We start from the raw sequence: 26,822 nt of genomic DNA, 5'->3' as shown, positions 1-26,822 counted from the left end.
TCAATTTGAAAAGGATGGTGCCATGGAAGTTTTATGATCTTAAGCAATTTGAGCATTTCAAATGCAAATCCTCAAATCCAGTATCTTAATACATCATATAATGTGATAATGATATGTTATCACTGCAAGTTCATTCAAGCAGTTCTCACTTTATGCATGGTATAAGCAGTTACATAGTACTTTATAGTAGTGTGGCATCATTGTGCACAGCATGGAAAGGCAACGGCAATTTCTAATAAAAAGAATGTGTCTTGTTCTATACCTTAAATCCCTCAAACAAAGCTGAAATTTCAGGCTTTCCTGAAACACAATGTTTTACTATGTCCACAAAGCAGAAATGGGATGGGGAGTCAGGTCATTCTGGCAGATTTTTGTAAACAAATATTAAGAGAACCATTTTCGTTTTCTTTGCACTAAAGTTTCATTATTTTATTTTCTTTACTTCCCCCTCCCCTCTTCGACCAGGAACTCTTATTTTGAAATTTTGACTCTCAGCCAATCAGGTTATAGCGTTTTATGTAACCGGAAGTTAGTGGTTGTTATGAGACATAAAATTCTTTGTTCGCCCTCAGTCAGTTGGCATCAAACGCTTGAATTTACAGGTATTTGCATCTTTTCTGTCTCTAATATGTATTTTTTACAACTTAACTTATAACTTAAGGCGTAAAGTTACGTGTTAAAGAGCGAAATGACGATTTACAGTTATTTTCAGAGATGCGGTGATACATAACTAGTGTCATGTGACTTGATGAGGTTGGTTTAAACACCTGTGAGAGGTTTAGTACTTAACCGTGGCTGATTAAATGTCAGTTTTTTTCCACTGTGTTTTATTTTAAAGACAGAGTTTGACCAGCTGCTCACCATCATGCTGAAAGCAATGGGACAAGCGTTTTTCTCCACTGGCCTGCAGAATCCCAAATTCACAGCAGACGAGGAGAAAAAGGTAAAACATTTGCGAGATAACCTTGTAAAACACATACACCTTTGGCCCCGTGTTCTCATGTTGACCGTTCACTTTGTTTTGAAACTTTAATTGGTAGAGATAGTAATGTAGTAATGTAAAAAGTAATGCTTTTTACAGCAGCCCGCAATGGACAAACTAAACGTCTTTTGAGTTTTTATGATTACAAATTAGAAACACACTTGGAAAACAAGGTTGAGGTGACGGATGTTTAGCTGCTACATGAAACTTCACCATGTGAGGAAAGTAAAAAAATATATATAAAACCACACAAACTGATAAATCGATTATTAAAACAGTTGACGATTCATTTAGTAATCAAATCGTTTCAGCCCTAAATTTGAAGAGCATGTTGTAAATCTAGTGTTTACCACTGCATCGGACCAAACCAAGGATAAACATATTTTAGTGCTTACAAACTGGCCAAAAAGATCATCACAGTACAAATGTTGTTGTGATAATTGTCAGAGAAGCTCCTAAAGGAATATAGAAGAAAAAGAAAAACAGTAATTGTGCTTATGAATTTGTGTATGAGCAGAAAATGCCAAAGATAACATAATAGAGACAACACATCTGATCTAAAACATTCTAAACTATTTTATTTAAGTGTATTTGTACATTGTATGAACAATATATGGATAAATATTACACTTTTCCAATGCTGCTTTTGAGGAAAATGATCTCATAAATGTTTATTGTTATTGTTTTACTGCCGGGATATAAAATAGACAGAAAACCTTGTTATCAGATCTTTTTATGACACAAGAAGTTGGATAATGTGATTAAAAATGTCATAGTTTAGTATGTCGTCCAAAATGTAACAAAAATGTGTTATTTTAGTATGTCGTCCAAATTTTGACAAAAAGTCATAGTTAAGTATGTCGTCCAAAATGTGACAAGAAAGTCATACTTTAGTAGGTCATCAAAAATGTGACAAAAAAGTCATACTTTAGTATGTTTAAAAAAAAGTGCCAAAAAATCATCGGCCATTGTGTCGTCCAAAATGTGACAAAAAGTCTTAGCTAAGTAAGACATCCATCATGTTATGGGTCTTAGTGGCCTAATGGATAAGGCACTGGTCTCCTATCACAGAGGTTGTATGTTTGAGTCCTGTCTGGAGTCTAATTCTGTACTGTTTACAAAATAACAGTCATACTTTAGTATGTGGTCCAAATTTTGGCAAAAAAGGCATAGGTTAGTATGTGGTCCAAATTTTGACACAAACGTCATACTTTAGTATGTGGTCCAAATTTTGAAAAAAAAATCATACTTTAGTATGTTAAAAAAAGTGACAAAAAAATAATCGGTCATTGTGTCGTCTAAAATGTGACAAAAAGTCTTAGCTTAGTAAGAGCGACCTATTGGATAAGGCACTTGTCTCCTATTACAGAAATTGTATGTTTGAGTCCTGTCTGGAGTGTAATTCTGTAAGGTTTACAAAATGTGGCAAAACAGTCATACTTTAGTATGTCGTCCAAACTTTGACAAAGAAGTCATAGGTTAGTATGTGGTCCAAATTTTGACACAAAAGTCATACTTTAGTAGGTCTTCAAAAATGTGCAAAAAAAGTCATACTTTAGTATGTGGTCCAAAATGTGACAAAAAAGTCATACTTTAGTATGTCATCCAAACTTTGACTAAGAAGTCATAGGTTAGTATGTGGTCCAAATTTTGACACAAAAGTCATACTTTAGTATGTCTTCAAAAATGTGCAAAAAAAGTCATACTTTAGTATGTCGTCCAAAATGTGACAAAAAAGTCATACTTTAGTATGTCGTCCAAAATGTGACAAAAAAGTCATACTTTAGTATGTGGTCCAAATTTTAACCAAAGAGTCATACTTTATTTGACAAAAAAGTCATACTTTAGTATTTCGTCCAAATTGTGACAAAACAGTCTTGGTTAGTATGTCGTCCAAATTGTAACAAAAAAGTCATACTTTAGTATTTCGTCCAAATTGTGACAAAACAGTCATAGGTTAGTATGTCGTCCAAATTGTAACAAAAAAGTCATACTTTAGTATTTCGTCCAAATTGTGACAAAACCGTCATAGGTTAGTATGTCATCCAAATCATGGAAAAAAAAGTCATAGGTTAGTATGTCGTCCAAATTGTGACAAAACAGTCATACTTTAGTATGTGGTCCAAATTTTGACGAAAAAGTCATACTTTAGTATGTTGTCAAAAATGTGACAAAAAAGTCATAAATTAGTATGTCGTCCAAAATGTGACAAAAAAGTCATACTTTAGTATGTTGTCCAAATTTTGAAAAACAAGTCATAGGTTAGTATGTCATCCAAATCGTGAGAAAACAGTCATACTTTAGTATGTGGTCCAAATTTTGACGAAAAAGTCATACTTTAGTATGTGGTCCGAATTTTGACGAAAAAGTCATACTTTAGTATGTCGTCCAAAATGTGACAAAAAAGTCATACTTTATTATGTGGTCCAAATTTTGACGAAAAAGTCATACTTTAGTATGTGGTCCAAATTTTGACAAAAGAGTCATACTTTAGTATGTCATCCAACTTTTGAAAAAAAAGTCATACTTTAGTATGTCGTCCAAAATGTGACGAAAAAGTCATACTTTAGTATGTTGTCCAAATTTTGAAAAACAAGTCATAGGTTAGTATGTCATCCAAATTGTGAGAAAACAGTCATACTTTAGTATGTCGTCCAAATTGTGCCAAAAAAGTCATAGCTTAGTATGTCTTTCAAAATGTGACAAAGAAGGCATACTTTAGTATGTTGTCCAAATTGTGCCAAAAAAGTCATAGGTTAGTATGTGGTCCAAATTTTGACACAAAAGTCATACTTTAGTATGTCTTCAAAAATGTGCAAAAAAAGTCATACTTTAGTATGTCGTCCAAAATGTGACAAAAAAGTCATAGGTTAGTATGTGGTCCAAATTTTAACAAAAGAGTCATACTTTAGTATGTCGTCCAAATTGTGACAAAAAAAGTCATACTTTAGTATGTCGTCCAAATTGTGACAAAAAAGTCATACTTTAGTATGTCGTCCAAATTTTGACAAAAGAGTCATACTTTAGTATGTCGTGAAAAATGTGACAAAAAAGTCATACTTTAGCATGTGGTCCAAATTGTGACAAAAACAGTCATACTTTAGTATGTCGTCCAAATTGTACCAAAAAAGTCATACTTTAGTATGTCGTCCAAAATGTGACAAAAAAGTCATACTTTAGTATGTCGTCCAAAATGTGACAAAAAAGTCATACTTTAGTATGTGGTCCAAAATGTGACAAAAAAGTCATACTTTAGTATGTCGTCCAAAAATGTGACAAAAAAGTCATAGGTTAGTATGTCGTCCAAATTGTGACAAAAAAGTCACAGGTTAGTATGTGGTCTAAATTGTGCCAAAAAAGTCATACTTTAGTATGTGGTCCAAATTTTGACACAAAAGTCATACTTTAGTATGTCATCCAAATCATGAAAAAAAAGTCAAAGGTTAGTATGTTGTCCAAATTGTGACAAAACAGTCATACTTTAGTATGTGGTCCAAATTTTGACGAAAAAGTCATACTTTAGTATGTTGTCAAAAATGTGACAAAAAAGTCATACTTTAGTATGTCGTCCAAATTGTGCCAAAAAAGTCATGAATTAGTATGTGGTCCAAAATGTGACAAAAAAGTCATACTTTAGTATGTCGTCCAAAATGTGACAAAAAAGTCATACTTTAGTATGTTGTCCAAATTGTGCAAAAAAAGTCATACTTAAGTATGTCGTCCAAAATGTGACAAAAAAGTCATAGGTTAGTATGTGGTCCAAATTTTGACACAAAAGTCATACTTTAGTATGTGGTCCAAATTGTGACATAAAAAGTCATGAATTAGTATGTCGTCCAAAATGTGACAAAAAAGTCATACTTTAGTATGTGGTCCAAATTTTGACACAAAAGTCATACTTTAGTATGTCATCCAAATCATGAAAAAAAAGTCAAAGGTTAGTATGTCGTCCAAATTGTGACAAAACAGTCATACTTTAGTATGTGGTCCAAATTTTGACGAAAAAGTCATACTTTAGTATGTTGTCAAAAATGTGACAAAAAAGTCATACTTTAGTATGTCGTCCAAATTGTGCCAAAAAAGTCATGAATAAGTATGTCGTCCAAAATGTGACAAAAAAGTCATACTTTAGTATGTCGTCCAAAATGTGACAAAAAAGTCATACTTTAGTATGTCATCCAAATTTTGAAAAAAAAGTCATACTTTAGTATGTCGTCCAAAATGTGACAAAACAGTCATACTTTAGTATGTCGTCCAAATTTTGACGAAAAAGTCATACTTTAGTATGTTGTCCAAATTTTGAAAAACAAGTCATAGGTTAGTATGTCATCCAAATTGTGAGAAAACAGTCGTACTTTAGTATGTCGTCCAAATTGTGCCAAAAAAGTCATAGCTTAGTATGTCGTCAAAAAAGTCATACTTTAGTATGTTGTCCAAATTGTGCCAAAAAAGTCATAGGTTAGCATGTGGTCCAAATTTTGACACAAAAGTCATACTTTAGTATGTCTTCAAAAATGTGCAAAAAAAGTCATACTTTAGTATGTCGTCCAAAATGTGACAAAAAAGTCATAGGTTAGTATGTGGTCCAAATTTTAACAAAAGAGTCATACTTTAGTATGTCGTCCAAAATGTGACAAAAAAGTCATAGGTTAGTATGTGGTCCAAATTTTGACACAAAAGTCATACTTTAGTATGTGGTCCAAATTGTGACATAAAAAGTCATACTTTAGTATGTCGTCCAAATTGTGACAAAAAAGTCATACTTTAGTATGTCGTCCAAAATGTGACAAAAAAGTCATACTTTAGTATGTGGTCCAAATTGTGACAAAAAAGTCATAGGTTAGTATGTGGTCCAAATTTTAACAAAAAAGTCATACTTAGTATGTCGTCCAAATTGTGACAAAAAAGTCATACTTGAGCATGTGGTCCAAATTGTGACAAAAACAGTCATACTTTAGTATGTCGTCCAAATTGTACCAAAAAAGTCATACTTTAGTATGTCGTCCAAAATGTGACAAAAAAGTCATACTTTAGTATGTCGTCCAAAATGTGACAAAAAAGTCATACTTTAGTATGTGGTCCAAAATGTGACAAAAAAGTCATACTTTAGTATGTCGTCCAAAAATGTGACAAAAAAGTCATAGGTTAGTATGTCGTCCAAATTGTGACAAAAAAGTCACAGGTTAGTATGTGGTCTAAATTGTGCCAAAAAAGTCATACTTTAGTATGTGGTCCAAATGTTGACACAAAAGTCATACTTTAGTATGTCATCCAAATCATGAAAAAAAAGTCAAAGGTTAGTATGTCGTCCAAATTGTGACAAAACAGTCATACTTTAGTATGTGGTCCAAATTTTGACGAAAAAGTCATACTTTAGTATGTTGTCAAAAATGTGACAAAAAAGTCATACTTTAGTATGTCGTCCAAATTGTGCCAAAAAAGTCATGAATAAGTATGTCGTCCAAAATGTGACAAAAAAGTCATACTTTAGTATGTCGTCCAAAATGTGACAAAAAAGTCATACTTTAGTATGTCATCCAAATTTTGAAAAAAAAGTCATACTTTAGTATGTCGTCCAAAATGTGACAAAACAGTCATACTTTAGTATGTCGTCCAAATTTTGACGAAAAAGTCATACTTTAGTATGTTGTCCAAATTTTGAAAAACAAGTCATAGGTTAGTATGTCATCCAAATTGTGAGAAAACAGTCGTACTTTAGTATGTCGTCCAAATTGTGCCAAAAAAGTCATAGCTTAGTATGTCGTCAAAAAAGTCATACTTTAGTATGTTGTCCAAATTGTGCCAAAAAAGTCATAGGTTAGCATGTGGTCCAAATTTTGACACAAAAGTCATACTTTAGTATGTCTTCAAAAATGTGCAAAAAAAGTCATACTTTAGTATGTCGTCCAAAATGTGACAAAAAAGTCATAGGTTAGTATGTGGTCCAAATTTTAACAAAAGAGTCATACTTTAGTATGTCGTCCAAAATGTGACAAAAAAGTCATAGGTTAGTATGTGGTCCAAATTTTGACACAAAAGTCATACTTTAGTATGTGGTCCAAATTGTGACATAAAAAGTCATACTTTAGTATGTCGTCCAAATTGTGACAAAAAAGTCATACTTTAGTATGTCGTCCAAAATGTGACAAAAAAGTCATACTTTAGTATGTGGTCCAAATTGTGACAAAAAAGTCATACTTTAGTATGTCGTCCAAATTTTGACACAAAAGTCATACTTTAGTATGTGGTCCAAATTTTAACAAAAGAGTCATACTTTATTTGACAAAAAAGTCATACTCTAGTATGTCATCCAAATCATGAAAAAAAAGTCATAGGTTAGTATGTGGTCCAAATTTTGACGAAAGAGTCATACTTTAGTATGTTGTCAAAAATGTGACAAAAAAGTCATAAATTAGTATGTCGTCCAAAATGTGACAAAAAAGTCATACTTTAGTATGTTGTCCAAATTATGAAAAACAAGTCATAGGTTAGTATGTCGTCCAAATTTTGACGAAAAAGTCATAAATTAGTATGTCGTCCAAAATGTGACAAAAAAGTCATACTTTAGTATGTTGTCCAAATTTTGAAAAACAAGTCATAGGTTAGTATGTCGTCCAAATTTTGACGAAAAAGTCATACTTTAGAATGTCGTCCAAATTGTGCCAAAAAAAGTCATAGCTTAGTATGTCTTTCAAAATGTGACAAAAAAGTCATACTTTAGTATGTCGTCAAAAATGTGACAAAAAAGTCATAGGTTAGTATGTGGTCCAAATTTTAACAAAAGAGTCATACTTAAGTATGTCGTGAAAAATGTGACAAAAAAGTCATACTTTAGTATGTCGTCCAAAATGTGACAAAAAAAGTCATAGGTTAGTATGTGGTCCAAATTTTAACAAAAGAGTCATACTTTAGTATGTCGTCCAAAATGTGACAAAAAAGTCATACTTTAGTATGTGGTCCAAATTGTGACAAAAAAAGTCATACTTTAGTATGTGGTCCAAATTGTGACAAAAAAGTCATACTTTAGTATGTCGTCCAAATTTTGACACAAAAGTCATACTTTAGTATGTGGTCCAAATTTTAACAAAAGAGTCATACTTTATTTGACAAAAAAGTGATACTCTAGTATTTCGTCCAAATTGTGACAAAACAGTCATAGGTTAGTATGTGGTCCAAATTTTGACACAAAAGTCATACTTTAGTATGTCATCCAAATCATGAAAAAAAAGTCATAGGTTAGTATGTGGTCCAAATTTTGACGAAAGAGTCATACTTTAGTATGTTGTCAAAAATGTGACAAAAAAGTCATACTTTAGTATGTCGTCCAAATTGTGCCAAAAAAGTCATAAATTAGTATGTCGTCCAAAATGTGACAAAAAAGTCATACTTTAGTATGTTGTCCAAATTTTGTAAAACAAGTCATAGGTTAGTATGTCGTCCAAATTGTGCCAAAAAAGTCATACTTTAGTATGTCGTCCAAATTTTGAAAAACAAGTCATAGGTTAGTATGTTGTCCAAATTGTGACAAAACAGTCATACTTTAGTATGTCGTCCAAAATGTGACAAAACAGTCATACTTTAGTATGTCGTCCAAATTTTGACGAAAAAGTCATACTTTAGTATGTCGTCCAAAATGTGACAAAAAAGTCATAGGTTAGTATGTGGTCCAAATTTTAACAAAAAAGTCATACTTTAGTATGTCGTCCAAATTGTGACAAAAAAGTCATACTTTAGCATGTGGTCCAAATTGTGACAAAAACAGTCATACTTTAGTATGTCGTCCAAATTGTACCAAAAAAGTCATACTTTAGTATGTCGTCCAAAATGTGACAAAAAAGTCATACTTTAGTATGTCGTCCAAAATGTGACAAAAAAGTCATACTTTAGTATGTGGTCCAAAATGTGACAAAAAAGTCATACTTTAGTATGTCGTCCAAATTTTGACGAAAAAGTCATACTTTAGTATGTCGTCCAAATTGTGACAAAAAAGTCATGAATTAGTATGTCGTCCAAAATGTGACAAAAAAGTCATACTTTAGTATGTGGTCCAAATTTTGACACAAAAGTCATACTTTAGTATGTCATCCAAATCATGAAAAAAAAGTCAAAGGTTAGTATGTCGTCCAAATTGTGACAAAACAGTCATACTTTAGTATGTGGTCCAAATTTTGACGAAAAAGTCATACTTTAGTATGTTGTCAAAAATGTGACAAAAAAGTCATACTTTAGTATGTCGTCCAAATTGTGCCAAAAAAGTCATGAATAAGTATGTCGTCCAAAATGTGACAAAAAAGTCATACTTTAGTATGTCGTCCAAAATGTGACAAAAAAGTCATACTTTAGTATGTCATCCAAATTTTGAAAAAAAAGTCATACTTTAGTATGTCGTCCAAAATGTGACAAAACAGTCATACTTTAGTATGTCGTCCAAATTTTGACGAAAAAGTCATACTTTAGTATGTTGTCCAAATTTTGAAAAACAAGTCATAGGTTAGTATGTCATCCAAATTGTGAGAAAACAGTCGTACTTTAGTATGTCGTCCAAATTGTGCCAAAAAAGTCATAGCTTAGTATGTCGTCAAAAAAGTCATACTTTAGTATGTTGTCCAAATTGTGCCAAAAAAGTCATAGGTTAGCATGTGGTCCAAATTTTGACACAAAAGTCATACTTTAGTATGTCTTCAAAAATGTGCAAAAAAAGTCATACTTTAGTATGTCGTCCAAAATGTGACAAAAAAGTCATAGGTTAGTATGTGGTCCAAATTTTAACAAAAGAGTCATACTTTAGTATGTCGTCCAAAATGTGACAAAAAAGTCATAGGTTAGTATGTGGTCCAAATTTTGACACAAAAGTCATACTTTAGTATGTGGTCCAAATTGTGACATAAAAAGTCATACTTTAGTATGTCATCCAAATTGTGACAAAAAAGTCATACTTTAGTATGTCGTCCAAAATGTGACAAAAAAGTCATACTTTAGTATGTGGTCCAAATTGTGACAAAAAAGTCATACTTTAGTATGTCGTCCAAATTTTGACACAAAAGTCATACTTTAGTATGTGGTCCAAATTTTAACAAAAGAGTCATACTTTATTTGACAAAAAAGTCATACTCTAGTATGTCATCCAAATCATGAAAAAAAAGTCATAGGTTAGTATGTGGTCCAAATTTTGACGAAAGAGTCATACTTTAGTATGTTGTCAAAAATGTGACAAAAAAGTCATAAATTAGTATGTCGTCCAAAATGTGACAAAAAAGTCATACTTTAGTATGTTGTCCAAATTATGAAAAACAAGTCATAGGTTAGTATGTCGTCCAAATTTTGACGAAAAAGTCATAAATTAGTATGTCGTCCAAAATGTGACAAAAAAGTCATACTTTAGTATGTTGTCCAAATTTTGAAAAACAAGTCATAGGTTAGTATGTCGTCCAAATTTTGACGAAAAAGTCATACTTTAGAATGTCGTCCAAATTGTGCCAAAAAAAGTCATAGCTTAGTATGTCTTTCAAAATGTGACAAAAAAGTCATACTTTAGTATGTCGTCAAAAATGTGACAAAAAAGTCATAGGTTAGTATGTGGTCCAAATTTTAACAAAAGAGTCATACTTAAGTATGTCGTGAAAAATGTGACAAAAAAGTCATACTTTAGTATGTCGTCCAAAATGTGACAAAAAAAGTCATAGGTTAGTATGTGGTCCAAATTTTAACAAAAGAGTCATACTTTAGTATGTCGTCCAAAATGTGACAAAAAAGTCATACTTTAGTATGTGGTCCAAATTGTGACAAAAAAGTCATACTTTAGTATGTCGTCCAAATTTTGACACAAAAGTCATACTTTAGTATGTGGTCCAAATTTTAACAAAAGAGTCATACTTTATTTGACAAAAAAGTGATACTCTAGTATTTCGTCCAAATTGTGACAAAACAGTCATAGGTTAGTATGTGGTCCAAATTTTGACACAAAAGTCATACTTTAGTATGTCATCCAAATCATGAAAAAAAAGTCATAGGTTAGTATGTGGTCCAAATTTTGACGAAAGAGTCATACTTTAGTATGTTGTCAAAAATGTGACAAAAAAGTCATACTTTAGTATGTCGTCCAAATTGTGCCAAAAAAGTCATAAATTAGTATGTCGTCCAAAATGTGACAAAAAAGTCATACTTTAGTATGTTGTCCAAATTTTGTAAAACAAGTCATAGGTTAGTATGTCGTCCAAATTGTGCCAAAAAAGTCATACTTTAGTATGTCGTCCAAATTTTGAAAAACAAGTCATAGGTTAGTATGTTGTCCAAATTGTGACAAAACAGTCATACTTTAGTATGTCGTCCAAAATGTGACAAAACAGTCATACTTTAGTATGTCGTCCAAATTTTGACGAAAAAGTCATACTTTAGTATGTCGTCCAAAATGTGACAAAAAAGTCATAGGTTAGTATGTGGTCCAAATTTTAACAAAAAAGTCATACTTTAGTATGTCGTCCAAATTGTGACAAAAAAGTCATACTTTAGCATGTGGTCCAAATTGTGACAAAAACAGTCATACTTTAGTATGTCGTCCAAATTGTACCAAAAAAGTCATACTTTAGTATGTCGTCCAAAATGTGACAAAAAAGTCATACTTTAGTATGTCGTCCAAAATGTGACAAAAAAGTCATACTTTAGTATGTGGTCCAAAATGTGACAAAAAAGTCATACTTTAGTATGTCGTCCAAAAATGTGACAAAAAAGTCATACTTTAGTATGTGGTCCAAATTGTGACAAAAAAGTCATACTTTAGTATGTCGTCCAAATTGTGACAAAAAAGTCACAGGTTAGTATGTGGTCTAAATTGTGCCAAAAAAGTCATACTTTAGTATGTGGTCCAAATTTTGACACAAAAGTCATACTTTAGTATGTCATCCAAATCATGAAAAAAAAGTCAAAGGTTAGTATGTCGTCCAAATTGTGACAAAACAGTCATACTTTAGTATGTGGTCCAAATTTTGACGAAAAAGTCATACTTTAGTATGTTGTCAAAAATGTGACAAAAAAGTCATACTTTAGTATGTCGTCCAAATTGTGCCAAAAAAGTCATGAATAAGTATGTCGTCCAAAATGTGACAAAAAAGTCATACTTTAGTATGTCGTCCAAAATGTGACAAAAAAGTCATACTTTAGTATGTCATCCAAATTTTGAAAAAAAAGTCATACTTTAGTATGTCGTCCAAAATGTGACAAAACAGTCATACTTTAGTATGTCGTCCAAATTTTGACGAAAAAGTCATACTTTAGTATGTTGTCCAAATTTTGAAAAACAAGTCATAGGTTAGTATGTCATCCAAATTGTGAGAAAACAGTCGTACTTTAGTATGTCGTCCAAATTGTGCCAAAAAAGTCATAGCTTAGTATGTCGTCAAAAAAGTCATACTTTAGTATGTTGTCCAAATTGTGCCAAAAAAGTCATAGGTTAGCATGTGGTCCAAATTTTGACACAAAAGTCATACTTTAGTATGTCTTCAAAAATGTGCAAAAAAAGTCATACTTTAGTATGTCGTCCAAAATGTGACAAAAAAGTCATAGGTTAGTATGTGGTCCAAATTTTAACAAAAGAGTCATACTTTAGTATGTCGTCCAAAATGTGACAAAAAAGTCATAGGTTAGTATGTGGTCCAAATTTTGACACAAAAGTCATACTTTAGTATGTGGTCCAAATTGTGACATAAAAAGTCATACTTTAGTATGTCGTCCAAATTGTGACAAAAAAGTCATACTTTAGTATGTCGTCCAAAATGTGACAAAAAAGTCATACTTTAGTATGTGGTCCAAATTGTGACAAAAAAGTCATACTTTAGTATGTCGTCCAAATTTTGACACAAAAGTCATACTTTAGTATGTGGTCCAAATTTTAACAAAAGAGTCATACTTTATTTGACAAAAAAGTCATACTCTAGTATGTCATCCAAATCATGAAAAAAAAGTCATAGGTTAGTATGTGGTCCAAATTTTGACGAAAGAGTCATACTTTAGTATGTTGTCAAAAATGTGACAAAAAAGTCATAAATTAGTATGTCGTCCAAAATGTGACAAAAAAGTCATACTTTAGTATGTTGTCCAAATTATGAAAAACAAGTCATAGGTTAGTATGTCGTCCAAATTTTGACGAAAAAGTCATAAATTAGTATGTCGTCCAAAATGTGACAAAAAAGTCATACTTTAGTATGTTGTCCAAATTTTGAAAAACAAGTCATAGGTTAGTATGTCGTCCAAATTTTGACGAAAAAGTCATACTTTAGAATGTCGTCCAAATTGTGCCAAAAAAAGTCATAGCTTAGTATGTCTTTCAAAATGTGACAAAAAAGTCATACTTTAGTATGTCGTCAAAAATGTGACAAAAAAGTCATAGGTTAGTATGTGGTCCAAATTTTAACAAAAGAGTCATACTTAAGTATGTCGTGAAAAATGTGACAAAAAAGTCATACTTTAGTATGTCGTCCAAAATGTGACAAAAAAAGTCATAGGTTAGTATGTGGTCCAAATTTTAACAAAAGAGTCATACTTTAGTATGTCGTCCAAAATGTGACAAAAAAGTCATACTTTAGTATGTGGTCCAAATTGTGACAAAAAAAGTCATACTTGAGTATGTGGTCCAAATTGTGACAAAAAAGTCATACTTTAGTATGTCGTCCAAATTTTGACACAAAAGTCATACTTTAGTATGTGGTCCAAATTTTAACAAAAGAGTCATACTTTATTTGACAAAAAAGTGATACTCTAGTATTTCGTCCAAATTGTGACAAAACAGTCATAGGTTAGTATGTGGTCCAAATTTTGACACAAAAGTCATACTTTAGTATGTCATCCAAATCATGAAAAAAAAGTCATAGGTTAGTATGTGGTCCAAATTTTGACGAAAGAGTCATACTTTAGTATGTTGTCAAAAATGTGACAAAAAAGTCATACTTTAGTATGTCGTCCAAATTGTGCCAAAAAAGTCATAAATTAGTATGTCGTCCAAAATGTGACAAAAAAGTCATACTTTAGTATGTTGTCCAAATTTTGTAAAACAAGTCATAGGTTAGTATGTCGTCCAAATTGTGCCAAAAAAGTCATACTTTAGTATGTCGTCCAAATTTTGAAAAACAAGTCATAGGTTAGTATGTTGTCCAAATTGTGACAAAACAGTCATACTTTAGTATGTCGTCCAAAATGTGACAAAACAGTCATACTTTAGTATGTCGTCCAAATTTTGACGAAAAAGTCATACTTTAGTATGTCGTCCAAAATGTGACAAAAAAGTCATAGGTTAGTATGTGGTCCAAATTTTAACAAAAAAGTCATACTTTAGTATGTCGTCCAAATTGTGACAAAAAAGTCATACTTTAGCATGTGGTCCAAATTGTGACAAAAACAGTCATACTTTAGTATGTCGTCCAAATTGTACCAAAAAAGTCATACTTTAGTATGTCGTCCAAAATGTGACAAAAAAGTCATACTTTAGTATGTCGTCCAAAATGTGACAAAAAAGTCATACTTTAGTATGTGGTCCAAAATGTGACAAAAAAGTCATACTTTAGTATGTCGTCCAAATTTTGACGAAAAAGTCATACTTTAGTATGTCGTCCAAATTGTGACAAAAAAGTCATGAATTAGTATGTCGTCCAAAATGTGACAAAAAAGTCATACTTTAGTATGTGGTCCAAATTTTGACACAAAAGTCATACTTTAGTATGTCATCCAAATCATGAAAAAAAAGTCAAAGGTTAGTATGTCGTCCAAATTGTGACAAAACAGTCATACTTTAGTATGTGGTCCAAATTTTGACGAAAAAGTCATACTTTAGTATGTTGTCAAAAATGTGACAAAAAAGTCATACTTTAGTATGTCGTCCAAATTGTGCCAAAAAAGTCATGAATAAGTATGTCGTCCAAAATGTGACAAAAAAGTCATACTTTAGTATGTCGTCCAAAATGTGACAAAAAAGTCATACTTTAGTATGTCATCCAAATTTTGAAAAAAAAGTCATACTTTAGTATGTCGTCCAAAATGTGACAAAACAGTCATACTTTAGTATGTCGTCCAAATTTTGACGAAAAAGTCATACTTTAGTATGTTGTCCAAATTTTGAAAAACAAGTCATAGGTTAGTATGTCATCCAAATTGTGAGAAAACAGTCGTACTTTAGTATGTCGTCCAAATTGTGCCAAAAAAGTCATAGCTTAGTATGTCGTCAAAAAAGTCATACTTTAGTATGTTGTCCAAATTGTGCCAAAAAAGTCATAGGTTAGCATGTGGTCCAAATTTTGACACAAAAGTCATACTTTAGTATGTCTTCAAAAATGTGCAAAAAAAGTCATACTTTAGTATGTCGTCCAAAATGTGACAAAAAAGTCATAGGTTAGTATGTGGTCCAAATTTTAACAAAAGAGTCATACTTTAGTATGTCGTCCAAAATGTGACAAAAAAGTCATAGGTTAGTATGTGGTCCAAATTTTGACACAAAAGTCATACTTTAGTATGTGGTCCAAATTGTGACATAAAAAGTCATACTTTAGTATGTCATCCAAATTGTGACAAAAAAGTCATACTTTAGTATGTCGTCCAAAATGTGACAAAAAAGTCATACTTTAGTATGTGGTCCAAATTGTGACAAAAAAGTCATACTTTAGTATGTCGTCCAAATTTTGACACAAAAGTCATACTTTAGTATGTGGTCCAAATTTTAACAAAAGAGTCATACTTTATTTGACAAAAAAGTCATACTCTAGTATGTCATCCAAATCATGAAAAAAAAGTCATAGGTTAGTATGTGGTCCAAATTTTGACGAAAGAGTCATACTTTAGTATGTTGTCAAAAATGTGACAAAAAAGTCATAAATTAGTATGTCGTCCAAAATGTGACAAAAAAGTCATACTTTAGTATGTTGTCCAAATTATGAAAAACAAGTCATAGGTTAGTATGTCGTCCAAATTTTGACGAAAAAGTCATAAATTAGTATGTCGTCCAAAATGTGACAAAAAAGTCATACTTTAGTATGTTGTCCAAATTTTGAAAAACAAGTCATAGGTTAGTATGTCGTCCAAATTTTGACGAAAAAGTCATACTTTAGAATGTCGTCCAAATTGTGCCAAAAAAAGTCATAGCTTAGTATGTCTTTCAAAATGTGACAAAAAAGTCATACTTTAGTATGTCGTCAAAAATGTGACAAAAAAGTCATAGGTTAGTATGTGGTCCAAATTTTAACAAAAGAGTCATACTTAAGTATGTCGTGAAAAATGTGACAAAAAAGTCATACTTTAGTATGTCGTCCAAAATGTGACAAAAAAAGTCATACTTTAGTATGTGGTCCAAATTGTGACAAAAAAGTCATACTTTAGTATGTCGTCCAAATTTTGACACAAAAGTCATACTTTAGTATGTGGTCCAAATTTTAACAAAAGAGTCATACTTTATTTGACAAAAAAGTGATACTCTAGTATTTCGTCCAAATTGTGACAAAACAGTCATAGGTTAGTATGTGGTCCAAATTTTGACACAAAAGTCATACTTTAGTATGTCATCCAAATCATGAAAAAAAAGTCATAGGTTAGTATGTGGTCCAAATTTTGACGAAAGAGTCATACTTTAGTATGTTGTCAAAAATGTGACAAAAAAGTCATACTTTAGTATGTCGTCCAAATTGTGCCAAAAAAGTCATAAATTAGTATGTCGTCCAAAATGTGACAAAAAAGTCATACTTTAGTATGTTGTCCAAATTTTGTAAAACAAGTCATAGGTTAGTATGTCGTCCAAATTGTGCCAAAAAAGTCATACTTTAGTATGTCGTCCAAATTTTGAAAAACAAGTCATAGGTTAGTATGTTGTCCAAATTGTGACAAAACAGTCATACTTTAGTATGTCGTCCAAAATGTGACAAAACAGTCATACTTTAGTATGTCGTCCAAATTTTGACGAAAAAGTCATACTTTAGTATGTCGTCCAAAATGTGACAAAAAAGTCATAGGTTAGTATGTGGTCCAAATTTTAACAAAAAAGTCATACTTTAGTATGTCGTCCAAATTGTGACAAAAAAGTCATACTTTAGCATGTGGTCCAAATTGTGACAAAAACAGTCATACTTTAGTATGTCGTCCAAATTGTACCAAAAAAGTCATACTTTAGTATGTCGTCCAAAATGTGACAAAAAAGTCATACTTTAGTATGTCGTCCAAAATGTGACAAAAAAGTCATACTTTAGTATGTGGTCCAAAATGTGACAAAAAAGTCATACTTTAGTATGTCGTCCAAAAATGTGACAAAAAAGTCATACTTTAGTATGTGGTCCAAATTGTGACAAAAAAGTCATACTTTAGTATGTCGTCCAAATTGTGACAAAAAAGTCACAGGTTAGTATGTGGTCTAAATTGTGCCAAAAAAGTCATACTTTAGTATGTGGTCCAAATTTTGACACAAAAGTCATACTTTAGTATGTCATCCAAATCATGAAAAAAAAGTCAAAGGTTAGTATGTCGTCCAAATTGTGACAAAACAGTCATACTTTAGTATGTGGTCCAAATTTTGACGAAAAAGTCATACTTTAGTATGTTGTCAAAAATGTGACAAAAAAGTCATACTTTAGTATGTCGTCCAAATTGTGCCAAAAAAGTCATGAATAAGTATGTCGTCCAAAATGTGACAAAAAAGTCATACTTTAGTATGTCGTCCAAAATGTGACAAAAAAGTCATACTTTAGTATGTCATCCAAATTTTGAAAAAAAAGTCATACTTTAGTATGTTGTCCAAATTTTGAAAAACAAGTCATAGGTTAGTATGTCATCCAAATTGTGAGAAAACAGTCGTACTTTAGTATGTCGTCCAAATTGTGCCAAAAAAGTCATAGCTTAGTATGTCGTCAAAAAAGTCATACTTTAGTATGTTGTCCAAATTGTGCCAAAAAAGTCATAGGTTAGCATGTGGTCCAAATTTTGACACAAAAGTCATACTTTAGTATGTCTTCAAAAATGTGCAAAAAAAGTCATACTTTAGTATGTCGTCCAAAATGTGACAAAAAAGTCATAGGTTAGTATGTGGTCCAAATTTTAACAAAAGAGTCATACTTTAGTATGTCGTCCAAAATGTGACAAAAAAGTCATAGGTTAGTATGTGGTCCAAATTTTGACACAAAAGTCATACTTTAGTATGTGGTCCAAATTGTGACATAAAAAGTCATACTTTAGTATGTCGTCCAAATTGTGACAAAAAAGTCATACTTTAGTATGTCGTCCAAAATGTGACAAAAAAGTCATACTTTAGTATGTGGTCCAAATTGTGACAAAAAAGTCATACTTTAGTATGTCGTCCAAATTTTGACACAAAAGTCATACTTTAGTATGTGGTCCAAATTTTAACAAAAGAGTCATACTTTATTTGACAAAAAAGTCATACTCTAGTATGTCATCCAAATCATGAAAAAAAAGTCATAGGTTAGTATGTGGTCCAAATTTTGACGAAAGAGTCATACTTTAGTATGTTGTCAAAAATGTGACAAAAAAGTCATAAATTAGTATGTCGTCCAAAATGTGACAAAAAAGTCATACTTTAGTATGTTGTCCAAATTATGAAAAACAAGTCATAGGTTAGTATGTCGTCCAAATTTTGACGAAAAAGTCATAAATTAGTATGTCGTCCAAAATGTGACAAAAAAGTCATACTTTAGTATGTTGTCCAAATTTTGAAAAACAAGTCATAGGTTAGTATGTCGTCCAAATTTTGACGAAAAAGTCATACTTTAGAATGTCGTCCAAATTGTGCCAAAAAAAGTCATAGCTTAGTATGTCTTTCAAAATGTGACAAAAAAGTCATACTTTAGTATGTCGTCAAAAATGTGACAAAAAAGTCATACTTTAGTATGTTGTCCAAATTGTGCCAAAAAAGTCATAAATTAGTATGTCGTCCAAAATGTGACAAAAAAGTAATACTTTAGTATGTTGTCCAAATTTTGAAAAACAAGTCATAGGTTAGTATGTCATCCAAATCGTGAGAAAACAGTCATACTTTAGTATGTGGTCCAAATTTTGACGAAAAAGTCATACTTTAGTATGTCGTCAAAAATGTGACAAAAAAGTCATACTTTAGTATGTGGTCCATATTTTGACGAAAAAGTCATACTTTAGTAAGTCGTCCAATTTTTGTAAAACAAGTCATAGGTTAGTATGTTGTCCAAATTGTGACAAAACAGTCATACTTTAGTATGTGGTCCAAATTTTGACAAAAGAGTCATACTTTAGTATGTCATCCAAATTTTGAAAAAAAAGTCATACTTTAGTATGTCGTCCAAAATGTGACAAAACAGTCATACTTTAAGTATGTCGTCCAAATTTTGACGAAAAAGTCATACTTTAGTATGTCGTCAAAAAAGTTACAAAAAAGTCATACTTTAGTATGTCGTCCAAATTGTGCCAAAAAAAGTCATAGCTTAGTATGTCTTTCAAAATGTGACAAAAAAGTCATACTTTAGTATGTCGTCAAAAATGTGACAAAAAAGTCATACTTTAGTATGTTGTCCAAATTGTGCCAAAAAAGTCATACTTAAGTATGTCATCCAAATTCTGACAAAACAGTCATAGGTTAGTATGTGGTCCAAATTGTGACAAAAAAAGTCATAGGTTAGTATGTCGTCAAAAATGTGTCGGAAAAGTCATAGGTTAGTATGTCGTCCAAAATGTAACAATAAAGTCATAGGTTAGTATGTCGTCCAAATTGTGACAAAAAAGTCATAGGTTAGTATATCGTCAAAAATGTGTCAAAAAAGTAAAAGATTAGTATGTTGTTCAAATTTTGACAAAAAAGTCATAGGTTAGTATGTCGTCCAAAAGTGACACAAAAGTCATAGGTTAGTTTGTTGTCCAAAATGTGACACAAAAGTCATAGGTTAGTATGTTGTCCAAAATGTGACACAAAAGTCGTAGGTTAGTATCTCGTCCAAAATCTTACAAAAAAGTCATAGTATAGTATGTTGTCCAAAATTTTGACAAAAAGTCATACTTTAGTATGTGGTTTTACATTTTGACAAAAAAGTCATACTTTAGTATGTCGTCCAAAATGTGTCAAAAGTCATAGGTTAGTATGTCGTCCAAAATGTAACAATAAAGTCATAGGTTAGTATGTCGTCCAAATTGTGACAAAAAATTAATAGGTTAGTCTGTCGTCCAAAATGTGACACAATAGTCATAGGTTAGTATGTCGTCCAAAATGTGACAAAAAAGTCATACTTAAGTATGTCGTCAAAAATGTGTAAGAAAAGTCATAGGTTAGTATGTCGTCCAAAATGTAACAATAAAGTCATAGGTTAGTATGTCGTCCCAATTGTGACAAAAAAGTCACAGGTTAGTCTGTTGTCAAATGTGACACAAAAGTCATAGGTTAGTTTGTCTTCCAAAATGTGACACAAAAGTCATAGGTTAGTATGTCGTCCAAATTGTGACAAAAAGTCACAGGTTAGTATGTGGTCTAAATTTTGATTAAAAAAAGTCATATTAGTATGTCGTCCAAAATGTGTCAGAAAAGTCATAGGTTAGTATGTCGTCCAAAATGTAACAATAAAGTCATAGGTTAGTATGTCGTCCAAATTGTGACAAAAAAGTCATAGGTTATTCTGTCGTCCAAAATGTGACACAAAAGTCATAGGTTAGTATGTCGTCCAAAATGTAACAAAGTCATAGGTTAGTATGTGGTCCAAATTGTGACAAAAAAGTCATAGGTTAGTCTGTCGTCAAATGTGACACAAAAGTCATAGGTTAGTTTGTCTTCCAGAATGTGACATAAAAGTCATAGGTTAGTATGTCGTCCAAATTGTGACAAAAAGTCACAGGTTAGTATGTGGTCTAAATTTTGATAAAAAAGTCATACTTTAGTATGTAGTCAAAAATGTGACAAAAAAGTCATATTTTAGTATGTGGTCCAAATTCTTTTTTAAAAGTCATAGATTAGTATGTGGTCTAAATTTTGACAAAAAAGTCATGCTTTAGTATGTCGTCAAAAGTCATACTTTAGTATGTCGTCCAAAATGTGACAATAAAGTCATAGGTTAGTATGTCGTCCTAAATGTAACAATAAAGTCATAGGTTATTCTGTCGTCCAAAATGTGACACAAAAGTCATAGGTTAGTTCGTCTTCCAAAATGTGACACAAAAGTCATAGGTTAGTATGTCGTCCAAAATGTAACAATAAAGTCATAGGTTAGTATGTGGTCCAAATTGTGACAAAAAAGTCATAGGTTAGTATGTCGTCAAAAATGTGACACAAAGGTCATAGGTTAGTTTGTCGTCCAAATTGTGACAAAAAGTCACAGGTTAGTATGTGGTCTAAATTTTGATTAAAAAAGTCATACTTTAGTATGTTGTCCAAAATGTGTCAAAAGTCATACTTCAGTATGTCGTCCAAAATGTGACACAAAAGTCATAGTTCAGTACGTCATCCAAAATTGGACAAAAAAGTCATAGGTTAGTATGTCGTCCAAAATCACTCAAAAAAGTCATAGTATAGTATGTCGTCAAAAATCACTCATAAATGTCATAGGTTAGTATGTCGTCCAAAATTTGACAAAAAAAATCAAAGGTTAGTATGTCGTCCAAAACTTGGCAAAAAAGTCATAGTATAGTATGTGGTCTAAATTTTGACAAAAAAGTCATACTTTAGTAGGTCGTCCAAATTTTGAAAAAAAAGTCATAGGTTAGTATGTCGTCAAATGTGTCAGAAAAGTCATAGGTTAGTATGTCGTCCAAAATGTAACAATAAAGTCCTAGGTTAGTATGTCGTCCAAATTGTGACAAAAGTCATAGGTTAGTCTGTCGTCCAAAATGTGACACAAAAGTCATAGGTTAGTATGTCGTCCAAAATGTGACAAAAAAAGTCATAGGTTAGTATGTCGTCAAAAATGTGTCAGAAAAGTCATAGGTTAGTATGTCGTCCAAAATGTAACAATAAAGTCATAGGTTAGTATGTCGTCCAAAATGTAACAATAAAGTCTTAGGTTATTCTGTCGTCCAAAATGTGACACAAAAGTCATAGGTTAGTTTGTCTTCCAAAATATGACACAAAAGTCATAGGTTAGTATGTCGTCCAAAATGTAACAATAAAGTCATAGGTTAGTATGTCGTCCAAAATGTAACAATAAAGTCATAGGTTAGTATGTCGTCCAAAATGTAACAATAAAGTCATAGGTTAGTATGTGGTCCAAATTGTGACAAAAAAAGTCATAGGTTAGTATGTCGTCAAAAATGTGTCAGAAAAGTAATAGGTTTGTATGTCGTCCAAATTGTGACAAAAAGTCACAGGTTAGTATGTGGTCTAAATTTTGATTAAAAAAGTCATACTTTAGTATGTCGTCCAAAATGTGTCAAAAGTCATACTTCAGTATGTCGTCCAAAATTGGACAAAAAAGTCATAGGTTAGTATGTCGTCCAAAATGTGACTAAAAAAGTCATAGGTTAGTATGTCGTCCAAAATCACTCAAAAAAGTCATAGTATAGTATGTCGTCAAAAATCACTCATAAATGTCATAGGTTAGTATGTCGTCCAAAATTTGACAAAAAAAATCAAAGGTTAGTATGTCGTCCAAAACTTGGCAAAAAAGTCATAGTATAGTATGTGGTCTAAATTTTGACAAAAAAGTCATACTTTAGTAGGTTGTCCAAATTTTGAAAAAAAAAGTCATAGGTTAATATGTGGTCTAAATTTTGTCAAAAAAGTCATACTTTAGTATGTCGTCCAAATTGTGACAAAAAAGTCATACTTTAGTATGTCGTCCAAATTGTGACAAAAAAGTCATTGTAAAGTATGTCGTCCAAAATCACTCAAAAATGTCATTGGTTAGTATGTCGTCCGAAATTTGACAAAAAAAATCATAGGTTACTATGTCGTCCAAAACTTGACAAAAAAGTCATAGGTTAGTATGTTGTCCAAAATTGGACAAAAAAGTCATTGGTTAGTATGTCGTCCAAAATTGGACAAAAAAGTCATTGGTTAGTATGTCGTCCAAAATTGCACAAAGAAGACATAGTATAGTGTGTTGTTCAAAATTTGACCAAATAAGACAGTGTGTGTGTGTATGTGTGTGTGTGTGTGTGTGTGTGTGTGTGTGTGTGTGTGTCACTTGACAATATGAGCAACAGAAAGAATTTTGACCCTTACATGGAAAACAGAACCTTCTGATGCTCTACCGTTGAGCCACAGAGTCTATTACACATATAGGCTGACAGAGGCTTGTTGCGTGTATGGGGCGAAGTCTGCTATCTTTGATTGCCTTGTTATTATATTGCAGGGACAAGACTATGAAATTCGAACCTACCACCCGACTAAGTGGATAAGCACCTCTCTGAGTGGGATGCAGTTGGATGCAGCTAATAACACCGGCTTCCGCAGGCTCTTCAGCTACATTCAGGGCAACAACCAGAACAGTGAGTTTGAGCATTTTAATCACCTGGGTCTGAGGTCCGAAGTTTTGTGTTGAAAGCTGTAAACTTGACTCACAACGCGAGTTATAGAGATGTTGTTTTGCAGGATGAAGTTATGAATAATCTCAGTTGAACAAAAGGGCACCAATGAATAAATACAAGAGAAAGTGCACTTTAGTTCTTGCTCAGCAGTTTGTGTCGGCACCACTGCCTTTTGTCTGACTCTGCACTTTACACCAGCTTTATTTATGAGAATATATATTGTTTGTGTTGTCGACTGCTAAGGTCTGCTGTGTAAGGAGTATGTGCTCTATAATCACGTTTAATCTGCTACACAGTCTGGTTGTAGTGTAGACCCACCACCTGGTCCGGCTTTTCGTCTTCTGCCTCCTGAAAACTAAGAGTTTGTTATTTTTGTGATCAGTTAATCTGTTAGACTTTCAATTTTGGTTTTCTGAACCTCAAAAAACCCAACAACACTCAAAGTGATTATTATAACAGTTGGCAGTTCATTGACTGGTTAATTACTAATTAATAATTGTAGCAGCTTTTTATTTTTTGCCTTTTCATACCCCCCCCCCCTAAAAAAGTATGTTTGTAATTTTAGAGGTGAAAGTGGAGATGACGGCACCTGTGACGTGCTGCGTCGAGCCTGGAGCAGGACCTGCATGTGAATCTAAGTTCACTGTGTCCTTCTACATCCCAGAGGAGCATCAGGAAAATCCACCAGAGCCCAGCAGTCCAGAGTTGTTTGTGGAGCACAGGAAAGAGTTCACCGCTTACGTCAGGTAGCATATCACTCTCAACAGGAAAAAGGTCCCTCTGCTAATTCTAGCTGATATGTAAAAGAGTTTAATTCCTTTCTATAGATTTTTTTTTATTACTAAATGTTGGTGAAAACGGACAACAATCACACAATTCAGAACTGGCAAAAATTTTTTTTATAAATTAAGGTGGTGTAAATGCTGGCAGGGCTTTAATGAAATACTCCAAGTATATTGCAAAAAAAGAATGTATGAAGGGAATTCATAAAGATGTATGCTTTTTTGTTGTTCTTCCAGGACATACAGCGGTTTCTCCAACGAGAATATGAAGCGTGAAGAGCTCCTGAAACTTCTGGAGAGCCTGCAGAGGGACGGCGTGCCGTATGTCGACAAGCCGTACTATGTAGCTGGGTACGACAGTCCCTTCAAATTGACCAACCGCAGGAACGAGGTTTGGGTTCTGAAGGAAGCGCAGAACTAGACAGTTGCACATTTGCAGCTTAACAATCAGGGATAAAGATGTTTTTCACACTGATGTCACAGCACTTCGACCAATTACTTATGATGAAATAAGCTGAAAGTGAAATTAAACAAAAAAAAAACACAGTGGGCTAATATTTCCAGCAGAGGGCGCCAAGTAGTGAGAAGATTTCCCTCTGCAGGTGTTTGACAAAAATACATTATTTTCAGCTGTGTGTTAATCTAAATACTTTTTACCCTTAAATCTTATTGTAGCAAGACTCTATTGTAACACAGTACTTAAGATATGTACGCTAAAAGCATATAATGTAAGCATTTCTTCTGTCCACACAGAGACAGAGGCATCATTTACTCTCAGAGATGAGTGTCTCTGTCTGTTAGACAAAAGTTAAGTTCACAACATAGCGAGGAAACACTTTGCTAAAATACTTGACTCGATGTGAAGTCACAGACTTTTGCCTCATTGACGCCCCTCTCTTCATAAGCAGGGACAGCGCTCTAACAACCAGAGAACTATTCTATTTGAGTCATTAATGTACATATGGCAGCGTGTGAGTATTTCTAGCAAGTAAACAATGGGGGGAAAAAAAAAAACTATGAACCTTGCTGGTGTTGTAGGAGGAGGAGGCTCTCTGACAATATGTTGTCTGATCCCACTCATCACCTGCCGTCACCAGCCACATCAACGACTCATCTATCATCTCTACACACAACAAACAGAGTCCTGATTAGTTGAGGTGTGAGTGCGTGGTCGCCTGCACTGTTGGCGCCTTGTGGGTGTAACATATCGACAGTTACTGCAAGCTAACATACATATATTAAGCCTTTTAAGCATGAGTATATAAGATTTTATACATTAAATCATGTTACTGTTTACATTTTTACTTCCTGATGTTCAATGAATGATGTTACTAATCTTAAAAGGGAACGGCGAGAAAACTGCACTAATATGAGTTATTGGAAATATTACACATTTTTCTTTAATGTACAATTTAGCATAATCAATAATAAATATAACGCCTCATCAAACGATTGATTACTCTGATTATTTACGACCCTCGTATCTCCAGTGTAATCATGTATTTGTCATTCATGTTTTTTTTTCATGTTAATCTGATTTGTAGTGGATGCAGTTTTCTCATCTGTCCTCCACACTTCGATCGTTGTGACCTTTTATCAGTGCAATGAAACCCTTGCCACAGTTCACTTCACCCTCTTTCCTCCCTCACCTCCTCATGGTCGTCTGGTGCTTGCGTGCTGAGTCATCCATTTTATTTGTGGCAGTTTTCTTCCCAATATCATGTTCAGGAACTAAGCAGACGTGACCGTATTTTAATCCTCTGCATGTGTGCGCGCGCACACACACACACTTGTCCACCCTGGCTGTATTCGGTGAGGTGAAGCGTTGCTGCAGAGAGGAAATGAGTCTAATGAGGCTTTGTTTTATTCCCAACATCAGTCGTGAATGTTAATGTTATTTTATTTACGCCCTCCAGCCGAGTGGAAACCTGGAGCTGACAAAAAAGATTAACTCTGGAAAATTAAAGTGCAGTAATACATTGTGATGCAGTTTTTTTTTTTTTTATAGGCCATGATGTAATTAACGAGTATTTTTGACTAACTAAAGGCTCCAGTTTCTTCCCACATCTCATAACAGCAAATGAGGCTAAATTGAGCCTCATTTGCTGCCAAAACCATCTGTGTGATTTTGTCCTCTGCATTTTCTTTTTTTCCAAATGATATTGTTGGCAGTTACTTTGCAAAGAAGGCTGTAGTGTTTATTTCTTTCTTCCAGAGTGCACACTTGGCTACTTTACTCGATTCAGTTATTTAGGAAAATGTCAGAGAAGAAGTTTAAATTTACACGCACAATTTTCTAGAGCTGTGTGGTGTCTTTTAATGTAATTTTATCAGGAGAATCATAACATGCCTTGTTGCATTTCCAAATCTTAGAGCAGGGTCCTTAGTAAGGTAAAAGACAATGTATGTGTATGACAAATTAAGGAATTAAAGTTACATATTCCACATTTAAGGGTTTAGTGTGAGGGTTTACAAGTTGATAGTGATGGGTAAATGGTTGAAGAAAACAAGGCAGCTGGTGGATCGTCCCTTAATTTGTCTTTGTGAGGACATTGTAGATGAGGTGTAGAATATCAGAGGAAATGGGAGAAAGCACTAGGTGTCAG

General features: G+C 32.8%; 1 protein-coding gene across 1 annotated transcript; it reads left to right on the top strand.

The window, feature by feature from the left end:
- The first annotated feature begins 518 nt into the window (after positions 1-518).
- On the top strand, positions 519-26,198 carry hebp2 (heme binding protein 2). The gene is made up of 5 exons (XM_058613670.1): positions 519-602; positions 839-943; positions 23,260-23,395; positions 24,000-24,180; positions 24,454-26,198. Exons 2-5 carry the CDS (start codon positions 866-868, stop codon positions 24,635-24,637), a joined length of 579 nt encoding a protein of 192 aa, XP_058469653.1. The 5' UTR covers positions 519-602; positions 839-865; the 3' UTR covers positions 24,638-26,198.
- The last annotated feature ends 624 nt before the right edge of the window (positions 26,199-26,822 follow it).

This window comes from Solea solea, chromosome 17 (assembly GCF_958295425.1).
Source record: "Solea solea chromosome 17, fSolSol10.1, whole genome shotgun sequence".
Taxonomy (NCBI): Eukaryota; Metazoa; Chordata; class Actinopteri; order Pleuronectiformes; family Soleidae; genus Solea; species Solea solea.
This window is presented reverse-complemented; position numbering and strand designations above follow the sequence as displayed.